We start from the raw sequence: 16,144 nt of genomic DNA, 5'->3' as shown, positions 1-16,144 counted from the left end.
ACTCCTTAATCTGTGTGCTGCTCATAGCATCGTCACCGAAAGCCGTCTGAATCTTCCGAATGGTTTCCACTTGGCTGTCGCCCAGTTTCTGGCAAAATTTGATGCAGTAGCGCTGCTCCAGTCGCTCCGTCATTTTCCTTGCAATAAAAAAAAAAGAAAAAAAAAAAAACCCGACTAGAGCACTGCGCACTACCTCACTCAAACGCTGCGTCGCAGTGACTGACGCTACCGGCAGGCGGGAAAAAATTCGTGCATGCGCACGAAGGTTCAAGGTCGGATGATGCAAGCGCGCTTGTTTCATATCCATCAAGTGTTCGCAAAGAAAATAAGGTCGGATACTTTTCTAACATACCTCGTATAAAAAAAAGAATGAAGATAAAAATGTATGTTATTATTTCGCCGTCTGTTGCTTGGTCATCTGTGTGACCCACAATTGCTCTCAACGCAATGGCAATAGACAGCAGTGGCCCGTTTGGGGCGTTGCCATAACAAGCTGTAATTTACTTCCTATGCTCTGTTACTGCCACCGGTGTTCACATAAAGATCACGTAAGCGGTGCAAAAAATCGCGACCGATTTAAAGCTGCATGGTACAAAAAAGGCATACATACAGGACAGTCAGCGGACCTGCATGTAGCCGTGCCGCGTAGAGAATATATGGTAAACGTTCAGAACCTGCTCGGGTTAGTCTGCTTGCATATTTGTACAAGCGCCGAAATGGCGAGCTCATTGTCCGCAGCGTCGATCAATGCGACATTATCGAGATAGCGCGTGTGCTTACAGGAGCACAAGCGATTACGTACCCCTGTCTCCGGGCGGTCCGGTCAAGCCCGTATCTCCGGGCTCCCCTTCCTCGCCGTCGTCTCCTTTCTCGCCGATGTAGAAGTCTCCCGCTTCTCCCTTGCGACCAGCCAGACCCGGGAAGCCTTCTACGCCGTCGGAGCCACGGTAGCCAGGGTCTCCGTAATCACCCTGCACAGATCCGTAAGCGTAAGCTCTTTCAAGTAAAGAGAGCCGTTCACACATAGACGGGTCTCTGCCGTATGCCGATGCGTGTAGTAGACGTTCAACCGTTGATAAGCAGTGCATGTTGCCCTCACCGTACTTAAAAACACATGCCCTACACTCAATAATTTAATTTAATTGATGAGAACATCATCATTATAATCATCGTCATCAGTCTATCTTTATGTCCACTGCAGGACGAAGGCCTCTCCCTGCGATGTCCAATTACCCCTGACTTGCGCTAACGGATTCCAACTTGCGCCCGCAAATTTGCTAATTTCCTCACCCCATCAGAAAAAAAGTGGGTACGTGCAAGTGTTATGTCCTTCCCTTCATCCTGTGCTCGTTCTTCGAAGCAGCGCATGCAAACAGCGACCATGTATCAACAACTGGTCTGCAAGAAAGTTTTGTATGGAATGGCAGCGCAAAGACTTTATAATCGGGACAACAACGAGATGCCATGAGGCGCCTGCAATGCGAATCCCCTGACCACCCACCGTGTCTCCCTTGAAGCCTATGCCACCAGGCAGGCCCTGCGGTCCGGGGTTGCCCTCGCGGCCAGACAGGCCTCTAGGCCCATAGTCTCCGGGTTCGCCCTTCTCGCCTTTAATGGAGCCCGGCGGTAGCGGGCCCGGCGGAAAGATGAACTCGCCAGGGAAGCCCTTCTCGCCCTTCTGTCCGTCCCAGCCGGGTTCTCCGTCTCGACCCTGTAACAGACGTATAGTCGCGTACGTTCTGTGGACAATGTGGACAAAACGACCGCTCCTTACGTTCTCTGCGTCGTATACGCTGTTTTATTTTGGTTGTTTTAGGGAATGGCAGAGCGACCTTATACCCCTGCTACAAATCACATATACTTGCCATTTGTCATCTGCGAGGTTTTATCTTCGGGTGCCAAGGTGCGAAGCGAAAGGCTTGTGTAAAAGCAACAGTGTGCCTTGCGCATACAGAACGCACGAACATACTGCAGCCAAGTCAAACAAAGTTTTCGGATAACGTCTACTTTAAACGCAATTTCGCTTACAGACGTACTATAGCGTATCTTTTCTGAGGACTTCGAGACGCCTAAAACACGATGCGTATCGAATTCAGCAGAAAGTAGACAATCAAACGTCTTTAAACACCAGCTTAGATAAAATGACCGAAAAAATAAATAAAACTTTTACGGGAGGTCAACACTGGACTTGCGCGAAAGCGGCTGTGATTTCTCATCGTAATGCTGAGGAACGGATTCAGTGACAACGACTAGAATATCTGGAACCCTGAGCGTGACAGTCAGACGAGCAGTTGAACCTAATCATGGCTGCTGCCCGTGCTTACCGGTAGGCCAGGGATGCCGCGAGGGCCCGTATAACCTCTGTCTCCTTTCACCCCAGGGGGACCCGTAGTTCCGGGGAATCCCATTGAGCCATCGGAACCTGTCAGAAAAATAATAACCAACGAAAGAAGAATTAGGTCGGGTGTGGGGGAAGAAGACTATACTTTTGTAAATTAGCTGCAAGAATGTTATGAATGATTAATGAATTATCTCCACAAACTTGAAAAATCACAAACAACCACTTAGTAAAAAATATATTTGGCGGCCGCTTGCATTACATGCAAACGACACGTTAGCGTCTTCTTGTCTTTCTGTTCATCGTATTGCAGTATATTCTTTGACAACGCATTGAGTACACGTAACCACTTTCAGCTGCACCGTGCGATGCGTTTATTCTTCACGAATACATAATGGCGCCTGCCCAATTTTCTTGTAGTTTTGCACCGTTCAGTGCAGACGCACGATTGGTTACCAGAGGTCCACGGTTAATTAATGAAAAAAATTCCGGCACACTTACGAAGAATTTGCAGATTCTGAGTTAAAAAAAATGCTTCACCATGTCCATTATTTATGTACACTTTATGGAGGGAGAAATTGACTGCGCTTGTGATTGCGCATACCGAGAGGAACACATTCTTAAGGTTTTGCTCTACTGAATGGAGATTTTTAGATTAATAACGCATTGCAGATTGCGGCGCATGGTTCGTTAAGACGTGAAACACCATCATTTACGCGGACAACAACAGGACAATGCGCGTGACCTAAAGGGACCCTCAAGACGCAACAACACCACCTATCACATAAAGATTGCATGCGGGCATTTTTTGACAGAGGCAGATCATAAGACGGCCATCAAGTGAGTGCCAGGCCATGCCGAAAACCTCGGAAAATATGGGCCCACGGGCCGGCGAGCGAGGCACGACTCAATCACCGCTATACCAGCCCGTGGGCTCGCCACCGGACGTTCTACAGCAAAGGTCTTGAAGAGGAACGGGACGGCAAACGCTGCCGAGACTACCTCCTGGCTACTACTCTGTAAAAAAAAGTTTGCACCTTTTGGAGTTTATCTTGTCCCCAAACAAAAGCCGTCATATACATTGCGTGCCTTTCCTTGCTTTGACGCTGCGCTCTCGGCACTTCTATGGTCACGAACGGTATGCGTGTTATCTGCATGACGTATAATTAATTCTCGACAGGAAAGTAGTGAGCGTCCAAGAACTGAAACGCAAGCCAGACAGATGACTATTATTGTTTGGAAACAAGATACATCTCAAAGGGTGCACTTTTCTTTTAGAGTGTATCCCTGACCCCGACGACCATCTTCTCAAATGTCTATCTCAAGAGTGTAATTCCTTCTAACCAAGGCCAGAGCAGGATACGCCATGACAGAACACACCATCGCCTTATTGCAGTGGTGACGGCAACACAATGACCTCGACAGTCCGCAATCACCTCTGCAAAAGAATTGCTATGCATGCGCACGGGAGGTAACCCCCAGCGTGCATCACGTCGTGCGACGGATACGAATACCTAAATACAAGCGGGGACATTGTTGGAGGACTAGGTCCGGCAATCGGCTGACGTTATATACTTAACTAATTATGGAAATTCGCACCTCATGCTTCCACAATGAGCTACACTTAGCCCAAGTAGGTCTTGAGCAATCATTTAAATATATTATTCTGCCCCTGTCTCTCTCTGCACATTCACACTTAAAATCAAATGTCCACAGAGTTGCGAAGAGTGCGTTAACGAGTTTCAGCTTCAGCCTTTACCTCATTTCGCGCTGTAGTACCAAAAAAAAAAAGAATGTTGCGCAGTCCAATAATGACAGCAGGCGCTGTGACGCACCTGGGCGGCCGTCGTCTCCTGGTGCACCGCGGTCACCAGGTATACCCGGCGGACAGTAGCCACAGTCGTCACCTCTGGGTCCTGGGCGGCCGTCTTCACCCGGCCTACCCGGCCGGCCTGGAAGACCTGGGTCGCCCTGTGGTCCACGTAGACCTGGGGGTCCATCAGGGCCAGGTCGCGGCACGCCGCGACCGGGTGTACCCTGGTCACCTGGTGAAAAAAAAAAAAAGACACCGATAGCGGCTCGTCAACCAATACGAGATATGGATCTCTCGAATTGCTCAGAATTCGTTCTGCTTTTGCGTTGTCGACAGTTGACCAAACTCAGCAACGCAGAAAAATAGGAGAATCGGTTCTCTTGCTTGATCACTGAACCTTTCTTTTAAACTGCGGTATAAAACCACTTATAGGTTAACTGCTTTCCTTTATTACATATTTTTACTCACTACTTATATCGGTTTACCCGTTCCCCCCTTTGTTCTCCGCCCTTCCAAAAAGAAAAATACTTTCGCCTGCACACTACGTTTGTTCTCACCTGGTAGTCCGGGGTCTCCGCGTACACCGGGGATGCCCGGTCGTCCATCTCTTCCGGGACGGCCATCCTCTCCGGGAGCCCCTACTACTGTGAGACCCGGCTGGCCTTTATCTCCCAGCGGTCCTTGAGGCCCTGGGGCTCCTTGCTGACCCCGCGGCCCTGGTACTCCCGGATAGCCTGCAGGCGCGTACGGACAGCTGATGTTGTGTGGGCAAGTCTATGTGGGCATTCAAGTGCCCAGTAGACTGTGTTTGTGAAATGATTAGAATATCTTTACAGGGTAGCTATTATAGAGGATTCCCAGCCGCATTCACCTAGTTGTCGTATGTCGTGTTGTCGCCTTCGTAGCGCCCAATTAAGGTCATTATTATGTTGATGTCAAGATGTATGTGTAAATGTTCGAAGGAAGAATTGTTAGCGAGTTTTGAACTTGGAGCCTTTGCCTCTGAACGCTAGAGCTCCAGCCAACTACGCTACCACGACATCGACGAAATCCGACCTTAAGATTAGGTCTGCATTGCAAGTCACCAGCCATTGTGACACGCACTACTGTGCACGGTAGTCAGAAGGTAGCGCTGATATAAAGGAGATTAAGCGAAAACATCGTCACGTTGCTGAAATACACATTTTAAAAAGAAAAAAAGAAGAAAAATACGAAAGTGGAATAGGCAAAAGTAGTGACCATCTGTTCAAACAACAACAGTAGCAGCAGCAAACGTATGGGGCGATGTGTGTTCCGCTGCTTGCGGATGACGTGAGACGAGAAGCTGCCGTGAAATAATGGCCATTTCAAAAGTGCGGTGAACTGACCGTCCTCTCCGGGCTCGCCCTTGATGGCAAGTCCTCGAGGTCCAGGTGCTCCTGCCTCTCCTGGTACGCCCGGTTCGCCTACCGTACCACGATATCCCATCGCACCGGTGGCACCCTTTTCGCCTGCAGGAAGGGCAGGTCATCGTGTACACATGAGGCGTGACGAAGCTTTTAGTATTCGGGGAATGCTGTGAATGAGGTGCTTACCGTCGCGTCCAGGTAGACCCATATCACCAGGCACGCCCTGGGGACCCCTGGGTCCTGGTATGGGCGATCCAATCTCTATGGTCGGTCCTGGTGGGCCCTAAATGCAACAGTTGGAGTTGTTTAAATGCGCCTAAACGTTCTAAATGAAGAGTCTGACATGTATTTAGAGTACCGCATTATAAGATTCCTTGCAGATCGACTGGATTCATTGTTCAAGTATATTGCATTGGGCGCATTCTTGGACTGAACGACACACCCTGAGCGCTACAAAACGCACGTCTCGGCGTGTTTGTAGCTGCGGCGTAAAGTGTTTGTAGCTGCCCGGCGCTTTTGTTTACAATTTTTTTCCCACTAAAATCTACATATAGGTGCCAGCACTCTCGGTGACTCAGTCTGGATAGGCGATCAGCCGGACGCATGAAAATGTACTGCACATGGGCGGCGCTTCCTTGTGAGCGATTTGGACCAATTCTCTGTTGTCTAAACGCGCTGATCGCATTTAACTGCTGATATCGTGCCTTCCAACGTCATATTTTGCAGGAAAATCGCACAATGTTACTATGTACATGCAAGAGGCACAAAATGCCAGGCAACAGGGAACTGGCACTCAGCCACACAATCTCAGTTTTGACACTTGCTTGGTGCACTTTCTGTGCGTGTTCGGTTTGCATCATGCCCCACCATTTGATAATCCTATTGCGTCATTGACTTCATGCCACATTTCGTGCTATTCTTGTGCCGGTATACAAAGGACAGTATCCCTCTACGACGAAGGTGAAGTAGCAAATTTATGCACGTTCTACTTTACTGCTTTTTATTATTGCTTTTTTTTCACGCCGTCGCCAAATGCCTAACGCTCATCGCTTAGTTAGCTTAAGTTAGCTACGTAACTGCTGGCGTCTCCATCCATCTTCTGTTTTGGCGTCTTTTCTCGCATACCAAGCCTCAGCTTACGGTAAAAACATATCAGCAATTTAACAAGTGTAATCTACCACTTTGCATTTGCTAAACAATTCTCATTACTGCCCCTAGAATCTAGATGGCGCATTCGTTGACCAAAGGCGATAAACGGTCTTTAAATATAAAAAGAAGAGCAAAAAAAAAAAACCCCATTTCGCTGTAGTGCAAAGAGACAACGTATAGCTTGCAGAGCGCAAAAACTACGTCGCAATTTTTCTTCATTAATTTCTTTAATTTTCTTGATAGGGCGACCTCACTATAGGTAACGTCTGACGCCTGTGAGCAAAATGATGCGGTGTATGTGTTCGGTCTGTAGTGATCTATAGCGGGCAGAACTGTGTGTTGACATATGGCTCTACGTGTTGCGGGTGAAAACAGATTTTTCTGTCAGTAGTTCAAGCTTTACTTGGAACTTAATTGTTACCAAGAGAAGCACTCACCGGTGGTCCCTGTGTTCCAAAGCTTCCGGATCTTCCTTTCTCTCCCGGTTCTCCCTGTTCAAAAGGTCAGAAAGCATCTCATGACGCTCGAGGGCTTTTGCGAATTCTCATGAACAGATTAAGCCGAAATTATAAAGAAGACATTGCTGATTTTCTCTTCTGTTGTAGAAGAAGAAAGAGAAGAGGCACAAACGCTTAGAAACGCCTCGCTTACCGTGTCACCGGAACCACCATCGATTCCTGTAAATCCTGGTTCTCCTTTCTGCCCCTTTTCTCCGGACGGACCATCGACTCCCTCTTTGCCCCTTTTGCCCTGCAGGTGGAAAGGAAAGGCACCGTGCAGACGGCAACCCTAAAGAAATACGCCGCAGAGGAGCGAAACTCGCTGTGCATTGAAGGAAGTGAAAACTTGAAATGCGTCTTGACTGGCTGTGTTGATCGTGTGGTAACTAAAAGCGACGAAGAAAGAAGAAAAGTAAGCGGATCGAAATGGAGGCTACACTTGCCTCACGTGAATCGCTTTTAAAAAGGTCTGAGCTGTCTCGAACATAAACCGAAATCTCAGTACTGTTGAGTGTTTTTTTTTTCTTTCGTCTTTATGGGAATCAGATCAGGGCAAGCGGTGTAATCGAATCCGCGATGTCATGCTCATCAGCAGAATGCCGTAGCCAATGAGTCACCGTGGTTCGATGTCCGGTCCGTTGGTCAGTCATAGGCTGGACAAGACTCTTTCGTTCTAACCGCTGCACGAAGTGCCCGCTGCTGGGAGACTGTGTCAGTCGTTGAAGCATGGCTTCAGGGAGATCTACGTGACTGTGTGTTTGTGAGTGCTAGACGGAGCAGTGAAGACGTAGTGGCCGGTCTGTCAGCATGCACTTACCCTTGGGCCTTCTTCGCCTATGTCTCCTTTTTCTCCCTTGAGGCCGTCGCTGCCAGGCAGGCCCTGAAACAGGCGTACGCCAGTGTTTTGTCGTACTTTCGTGGGCACGACATAGCTGCCCAGGTAGGCTTAATGAACTGCTTCACAATATTGATTTTGGTAGCGTTACTTTTTCTGCAACTCGGGGTGCCGCATTTAAATATGTTATACTTTAGCAGCGTTTCCCAGAAAGAACTGCCGCTTTTAAAGTATCCTCTTTGACAGTGGGTTTACGTCTTTCAGAAATGACTACTTGTCTTTATTTTTATTCGTAATATTTAAGTTTCGAGACAATCGTGCAAAATTGTTGCCTTTGTTTTTCTTAATCCAAGCCCTCCCGGATCCTGAAGGGGAATGTTAAGCAACGCTACCAGTACTCTTAAGCGTATCGATGCAAAGCGAGTCGTGCATATGTTACAAGGGCGTGCCTCGTCTCAAAAAAAAAAAAAAGCTTCAGAAAGAAAGTACAAAACCACGTTAATTAGCTTGCATGCTTTGATCACCCCCCCCCCCCCCCTCGAATAAAAAGAAAGAGAAAAAGAAATTAAAGACCATATGTGCGCTTTTCTTATCTCAGCAGAATTAAGTCAGTAAAAATCCCGAACTGGGCACTTTTAAATAAAGAAAATGGACTGTGCAGCTTGACCAACTTACAGCTTCTCCATCCACTCCGCGTGTTCCACGTTCACCTTTGCTTCCAATGTCGCCCTGGAAGGTCAAAGAAACAAAAAAAAAACTTCACAAGCTGCCAACCATTTTTGCTGCTTCAAGAATACGCGCATTTTTATTTATTTTTCATCGCTACATCGTGCGAGAAGAAACGAATGCAATTATTGCACTAACCTTTTCACCCTTCGGTCCTCGGTCACCGGGGATTTGTTGAATGGTTGGCGGCCCAACAAAGAAGTACGAGTCACCAGGCGGACCTACATCTCCAGGATGACCTGGTTCTCCCTGGAGAAAGCATTGACAACTAAAATGTTGGCATCCGATAAGAAAAAAAGCGCAAAGTTATCTTCAATAATTGCGTCAAGACTAACAAGGTCCTCTTCGCATGCACAAACATGGCCAAGACCATCGTTATACACTGTAAAAGCAGAGTTGCCAAGCATCTGGACACAGATTCACGGGACCGATCTCAGAGGGAAAGATCCTGGGACTTTGGCCTAAGTACTCTTGCACGCACAAGGCCACAAAAAGCAATATATTGCGCTTCTCTAAGGCAACTGGACTGTATGGTACCCGGTGTCTACCAGAGAACATTACTCTGCAAGTGTGTTCACACTGACTGGCTGCATCTTTACAGTTTTTCCTAACTTTCTTTTTTTCTCATTTACCTTTCCCTTCCTCGAGCGTAGGGGAGCCAACCGGGCAAGGCATTGGTTAACCTCCCTGCCTCTCCTTCTTATCCGTATCTCTCTCTCACACACACAGGAATTCCAGAAACTAGCGTACAATAGTGAGTAGAGACATGCGTTCTGGGGAGGTTGTACACTCAGGTGTGTACATTATCTAGTAGCGGCATCTGCCTCTTCCCAAATCCCTGCGTTTAAATGTGAAGGCGTTGATATGCATAACAGGGTGACAGTGCCCAGGGTTGTCAGACATCAACTTAGAGAGTTCCTTGCCGTAGCGACGTTGAAGAGAAGCCTTCCAAATGATGAAGACTGAAATTAGCCGAGGGAAGAAAGGCTATTGTTTTCTCACTTTCAAACGTCTACGTTATGTTCTGAAACAACAGTAGAAAGGAGCCGAAATTTGCACATATGCGCACAGAAGGGAGGAGACTCGGCGGACGCACGGGTGTATTATGCGAACTACGGTTGGAAGCTTCCCCTTGTGCAAAAACTTGGCAGTTCAGGAATGCGATGCTCACGTTTTCTGTTCTTGCTTTTATAATGACTCGTATACGGTTTTTTTTAATTAGACGATACACATTATTTATGAAAAGTTATGAGCTCAGCGAACGTGGCGCTTTTGCAAAGTAGTTCCTTAGGCGAGGTGGTCATACTTTGCCGTTAATAACGTGAGCTTCAGAAGACTAGCTAACAAAAATTCATTAATTAGCTTTTTTATTAGTGCCTTAGGGGCAGTTTAAAATGGTGGATTTGGAGGCAGCCACATTTTAATGTACCCTCATTAGAAAAAAAAAAGAATCTTGAAAGTAGCACTTAATTTGACATAGTCATCAAATTTCGACGGTAAATCAAGGCAGTATCGAAACCGAGCGCGCCGGGAGCGCAGAAAAGCGGCCACGCTACATATCATACAGAAACGCCCCATGACGAGAAGCGCGAGGATTGAAACTGAGCGTCCAGGCCAGTCGCGGCAGCTACTGATGCAGCCAGCGCTTTGCCTGGCAGGCATGTACGTACGGCTCTGGGCCGTGTCAGGAGTTGCCGCGACTTGTCATCATTCATACTTCTCCCCACACTTCCTTTCAAGGCGTTGCCGTCTGACGCACCGCGGGACGCGCGCGGTTTCGATACTGCCTCGTTTGTGCTTTGACATTCGATGATGAATATCGCGAATTAGGTTCGATTTTCGAGATTAAAAAAAATATGGGTGTGCCTTAAACCGCTACTGCTTCCAAATTTGCCTTTAGACAATCGTATACCCAGAGTACTAATAGAAAAGTTAATGAATTACTTTTGTTAATTAGTATTCTGAAGCTCACGTTACAGTATGTCCACCGCGCCTAGAAACTCCTCTGTTAAAACGCGGCGTTTGCTGCGCTCATGACTTTTTAATAAAAAATCTGTATGGTTAAAACAAAACGGACATCTTGTATTTAGTAGTTGCACGTCACCATGCAAATTTGACCATTCTCTCTATCCTTCCACGGTCCACATAGTGGTTTGCTGCATTCCTGGTTGCTGCTGCTCTATTAAGACGCTTGGACTGAAACTCCTCCCAAGAGGCTGTACGGCCTAGTGCACTGAGCGTCATAATAGCGAGAATTTCCCCCTTAGCTGCGTTCATCATGGCAAGTATTTTGACCAGCTATCTTGGACAGGTATGCATGGCGCCATATAAAATTTTCTCCTGGTTACCCATTGTTTCACGCAGTTCCACTTACCTTAGGTCCTTTGTCGCCTTGTGCGTCATCACCCTGTACGCCTTTAGGGCCCGGAGAACCTGGAGGACCCGGTCTTCCCTGGGAAGACGACATGACAGGGAAAATCGGTGAGTTCTTTGACCTTGTTGCTTAGTGTTCAGCGCCATGCCATATCGCAGTGTAACACTGAGAAAAGGGGCAATTTAGACGCAGCTCCATTGCCGTAAAGATCGGCTGCCGCGCAAAATGTGTTTGAACTTGTTGAAGCAGATGCTGCTTTTGAAATGCCGGCGCAAAACGCATGCAGCTGTACGCTCGCTGGTGTCCGTAAAACGAAAGGGAGCATACTGCGCGTATACGCGTGCTCCTTGCGCGTGCGTGACCAACTCTTTACCCGCGGTCAGGTGCAGATTTTATCACCTTTTTTTTTTTCCTGTGGGTGTGTAAGCAGTGAAATTATCGAATTGAATACGAGTATTCAAGGCAAACAACCTCCGGATATCGAGTCGAATACCGAATATTTTCTCATTTCTTGACAAAACGAAACAAAGTTTTCACCGAGTCCGCTTGATTAAAATTTTTTAAAATACACAAAAAACGAAAGGAGGAAGAGGAGGATTATTTACATTGCTTGTATATATATATATGGATGTGCAATGCCGTTCGCAATTTGACTTCCACTTAATTGAGGAGTTTGTAAATGAAAAAAAAAATAATTGCTTTAAGTTATCCGGTGCACCATGACAATGACGGTAATGACACAAGGAAGCAGCACGTCACCATGATGCATGTAGAAAGTGTCGTGCTCGTTAAAAGAAATACTGCAGCCGCGCTCATTTCTTTAAAGGGATGCATAGATGGGGAAACTGGCCAACTAATAAATTGCTTTGCCTATAAATCGAGACAATAAATTCGCATATCGGCTGCCAAAAGCGAGACATTCTTAATGATTGGCTGGAGATTCTTGAACATAAGTTATCTGCTCCAAGCGTTTGCTCGGGAACTGGCGCCTCTGCGCAACCAGCGCGACTCTCCCGCAGCAGAATATTGAGGAACAGTTCGCACTTGCATCGGTCTCTCTCTCTCTCGCTCGAGAGTCTCCGTAAGAGTTAAGAAATTAAGTTCTGGTGTTTAAACGCGCCAAAACCACGACCTCATTATGAGGCAGACCGTAGTGGGGCCAGATTTAATTCTGACCACCTGTGGTTCTTTAACGTGCACCTAAATCCGAGTACGCGAGTGTTCTTTTTTTTTTGTATTTCGCCCCCATCGAAATATGGCCGCCATGGCCGGGATCGAACCCGCGACGTGGAGTTCAGCAGCTCAAAGCATAGCCACTCAGGTATACCGCGGGCGGGTCCCCATAAGAGCTTTTATCCGTTACATTCGAAAAAAAAAAACGAATATTAGACAATTTCGAATAGTAAATTCTTGAATCAAAAACCAATCAAATAGCAGAAACTATTCGATTGATATTCAAATTTTCAAATTTTGTACACCCCAACTTTGTACACCCCAACTTTGTACACCCCAACAGTCCAACACACAACCGATTACTGTGCATGTTTGGAAGGACATTGCGTGTAGCATGCGGTCTCAAAACTACAGAAAAAATTACCAAGGTCACTCACCGCTGGTCCACTGTCTCCTCGAACGCCTTTCTCGCCATGAAAGCCTGGGAAACCAAGTGCGCCCTACGGTTCACAAGAAGAAAATTAATTCTTGGTTGAAATGCAGTGACCAATTCACATCTGCACAACAGTCAAGAAGTGAAGCGCTCCTTGGCCTACACTTTCTTTGGTTTCGGTGACTGCAGTTATCCTACGCTTTCCTTTGCCTCAGCGTAGGGCCGGCGGCTTCTTCGGTAGTTTATTTATATATGACATGCAATTCTCGATTTATACTTGAGGTTGATTAAGAACATACGCTTATAAGTATTCGCATAAGACAACAAAAATCACCTAATGCGAGTCTCTCTTTATAATCTGTCTATGTGTATTTTTTTTTCGATTCGTTTTTACCGCTATACTATATGAATTACGAGCATGTCATTCGGAGCACTTCACTCTTATTAAAATTGTTGTTTTGTGATGCCTAGTGTAAGCTTGATCTTACCTGAGGGCCTGGTCTTCCGTCGTCTCCCGGATCTCCACGAATTCCTAGAGAGTTTATTCCGCCGTCTCCAGGCAATCCCTGCAAGTAGAGAAAATCTCGTATGTAAAGTTTTAACAAGTGGGTGCATCAAAGTGTTTGCACGAATGAGTTTAATAACCGTGGCAGTTACGTTACTTCCTCAAGAGCCAACAGTTTCTTGTTGTTGCTGTGAAGTTATGTGAACGTTTCTCTTCTTTTTATATATCTTGTATGCGACTTTTTTGCTTTACACGAGGCTGAATTCCTTGTACAGAGGTGTATGAAGTAAGGTAATACAAATGTACTATTTCCCGCGTGGCTTTTGTGTGTTGCTCCAAAGAAGTTTTGGGGAGATATCGAATGCCAGGCCAGCTGAAACTAGGCGCATGCTTAGACATGAATCTTGAACGTGACAGTGCAGTACAAAACACGCAGAAGGAGGCAGCCGGCCTATTCGCCCGTTCTTGCCTATGTAACACTTTGTGCTTTGGCGTTCAAGGTTTCGGAACGCCTAGTCCAATCCATCACGTTATTTAGAGCCGAAGGCCTTCGAATCGTTAGATTGTACGTTGGGAGGCCAAGTAATGATGCAATGAAAATTTCGGACAAGGCGCAGGTGCCTATAATTCTGACCGCTCGTGTATGATTGCTGGAATCAGCACGCGTGCTTGTTCCGGTTACTTCCGGCTAAATTTCATCGCTATTACCGAAACAGTGAGTTAGGCTACGTATTTTCGGCTGTGCATATTTTGTACTCAACCATTTGCTACCGCCTATACGAACGTTCGTTCTTCAGCTTCACCCTGGCGAAGTTGCATCACAGAGCGCACAAGCCACCAGAGCGTCGAAAAGTGTCGCTTATGAGTACATTTTGAGAATCCTGTAGATTAGCGGTCCTCCTGCACGGATCGAACGCAGAGTACGTTAGCTTCGGCGTACTGTTGCAGCGGCCCTGACTCCATTGAACGTGAATGAAAGCAGCAGGAGAAAAAAAAATCTAAAAGCCCGACAAATGAAAATTACGAGCACTATATGTGCCACTTTCTTTTAATGCTTTGAGACGCGTGCTACTAGGTGCCGGAAAGCTTTAAGCAAGCGGAGCAGCGCGCGTCAGTTCCCTGGAATAGGAGAGCGGTTGATGTTTGCGTAGCGCGAGTGGATGTTGACAGAAAACACGAATAAACAATATGAGGCCACATTTGGGCATACCTTGGGTCCATAGTCTCCGCGGGGACCGCGCGGTCCTGGCGGGCCCCAGCCACCGGCGGGACCATGGGGACCGAGGGCGCCCTGCGTGGAAGAGGATAGAACAGCCCCTGCATTATACTCACCATACTGTTAAAAAAAAAAAAAAAAAAGTGCTCGGGCTATGCGATGACAGATGAGCACAGCGATGAGCGTGTGTCTTGCTGGGGTTGACCAAGTGAGCTTTTTCTTTATTTAAGCGCGCAAGATTCCCGTGAAGGAGGGTGACACTAAATATCTCTCGTGCGATCGTACTGTCAATGCGTCCTTGTGTGGTTGTGTTTGTTACGCGCAGACAATTACGCTACCAAATATGCACCAACTAGCCGAGCAAGAAGTTTTAGTGAACACTTAACTTTATGGACGGAAGCATGCAAAAACAAAAGGTTATGTGCACCTATACTTGCTAGTACAAAACTCGTGTCATAATCACCAGCGACTTTATTAACTTGCGTGCAGTTACTCCTAAGAAAAAAAAAGGACAAAAGAAAAAGAAACATTAAAAAATCGCCTTTATTTTTTTGTCTGTTCTCGTGGCAAAAGTGTTGAAAAGGCGGCTGGTAAAATGCATTGCAATATAACGAAGAGAAGTGACTTGGCTGCGCGGTTGTAACTGCTCTAACATGCTAAGCGGTAACTGAGGGGATCTCTGGTAGCTAACTGGCAGCGGGAAATGAACTAAACTACGCAACTTTACGCTCGCTATTCGCGTCAAAATCACATTTCTTTTTATTCCCTTCTCATTCTTAGGTGCGCGCTAGGGGCAGGTCCTTTGTCAGCAGTCTTCCGATGAAAGCGAAACGTGTTACGAACGACAACGAGGATATACTAAAGTCGAGGAAACTCTGCCGTCTTTCCCAGATGATTTATCCAAGGCATCGCATCGACACAAGGCAGCGTACTCTAGCCCTTAGAGTTCTCCCTTCTGTAATATACTCGCATCATTCAAATTACTCTGTTTTTAAGTGTAACCATTTATACTAGGTGACGTCTGAAGACCTGTCGTCAATAATGTGAAACAGTACCTTGCTTCCGTTGCAGCCTGGTATTCCCGGCTCTCCAAGCAACCCATCGAAACCCGGTTTTCCCTGTTGCAGAAAAAAAAATACGAAAAGAAAGCTCTTAATAAAATATTACGGAGACCATGAACACTGAATGACTTTGCAAAAGTCTAGCAAAACAAGCTATTTCAGATGGACATGTCTTCACTGCACTGTCTGACGAAACCAGAGCATATTTCTAAAATGTTTTGCTTATATCGTTGTCAGTTTGTTTTACTTTAAAGGGACCCTTTTAAGGGAGGCTGGGGATACGAATTACTTAAGTTGCACATTATCTCTTTGGAACTTCCCTAAAGTTTGCGCAGCACAAAAGGAGGAAATCGCTGAAAGTAGCGGTGACGTCACTGCCGTGACTCGGTAACCTTAACTATCTAACGTACTTCCAGATCCTTTTTTCTTGGGTTAAATTTACGGAAACGAACTTTTTATGGATTTTGCGATGCAACGTAATTGCAACGTGCATTGATCTTCTGATAGGTATAAGTTCCAGTGTAGTATTAATGAACAATTAAAAAAGTTCAAGCAGGTGGTTGCTACAGTTTGTGACGTTAAATTGATGTGATTCAGGAATGACAAGCGTTCACACAAGACCATAAGCTAATA

General features: G+C 46.4%; 1 protein-coding gene across 1 annotated transcript in view; it reads right to left on the bottom strand.

The window, feature by feature from the left end:
* LOC119436962 (collagen alpha-5(IV) chain-like) overlaps window positions 1-16,144 on the bottom strand; it is an 86,376-nt gene that overhangs the window by 39,902 nt on the left and 30,330 nt on the right. Inside the window, 17 exon segments of the mRNA XM_037704010.2 lie at window positions 803-971; window positions 1,502-1,711; window positions 2,325-2,422; window positions 4,174-4,383; window positions 4,709-4,885; window positions 5,519-5,641; window positions 5,726-5,822; window positions 7,126-7,179; window positions 7,340-7,438; window positions 8,006-8,068; window positions 8,699-8,752; window positions 8,888-8,998; window positions 11,124-11,201; window positions 12,734-12,796; window positions 13,218-13,295; window positions 14,445-14,525; window positions 15,506-15,568. Of these exon segments, the coding sequence (XP_037559938.1) occupies window positions 803-971; window positions 1,502-1,711; window positions 2,325-2,422; window positions 4,174-4,383; window positions 4,709-4,885; window positions 5,519-5,641; window positions 5,726-5,822; window positions 7,126-7,179; window positions 7,340-7,438; window positions 8,006-8,068; window positions 8,699-8,752; window positions 8,888-8,998; window positions 11,124-11,201; window positions 12,734-12,796; window positions 13,218-13,295; window positions 14,445-14,525; window positions 15,506-15,568 (1,828 nt within the window).

The sequence above is a fragment of the Dermacentor silvarum genome, chromosome 1 (genome assembly GCF_013339745.2).
Source record: "Dermacentor silvarum isolate Dsil-2018 chromosome 1, BIME_Dsil_1.4, whole genome shotgun sequence".
NCBI classification, from domain to species: Eukaryota; Metazoa; Arthropoda; class Arachnida; order Ixodida; family Ixodidae; genus Dermacentor; species Dermacentor silvarum.
This window is presented reverse-complemented; position numbering and strand designations above follow the sequence as displayed.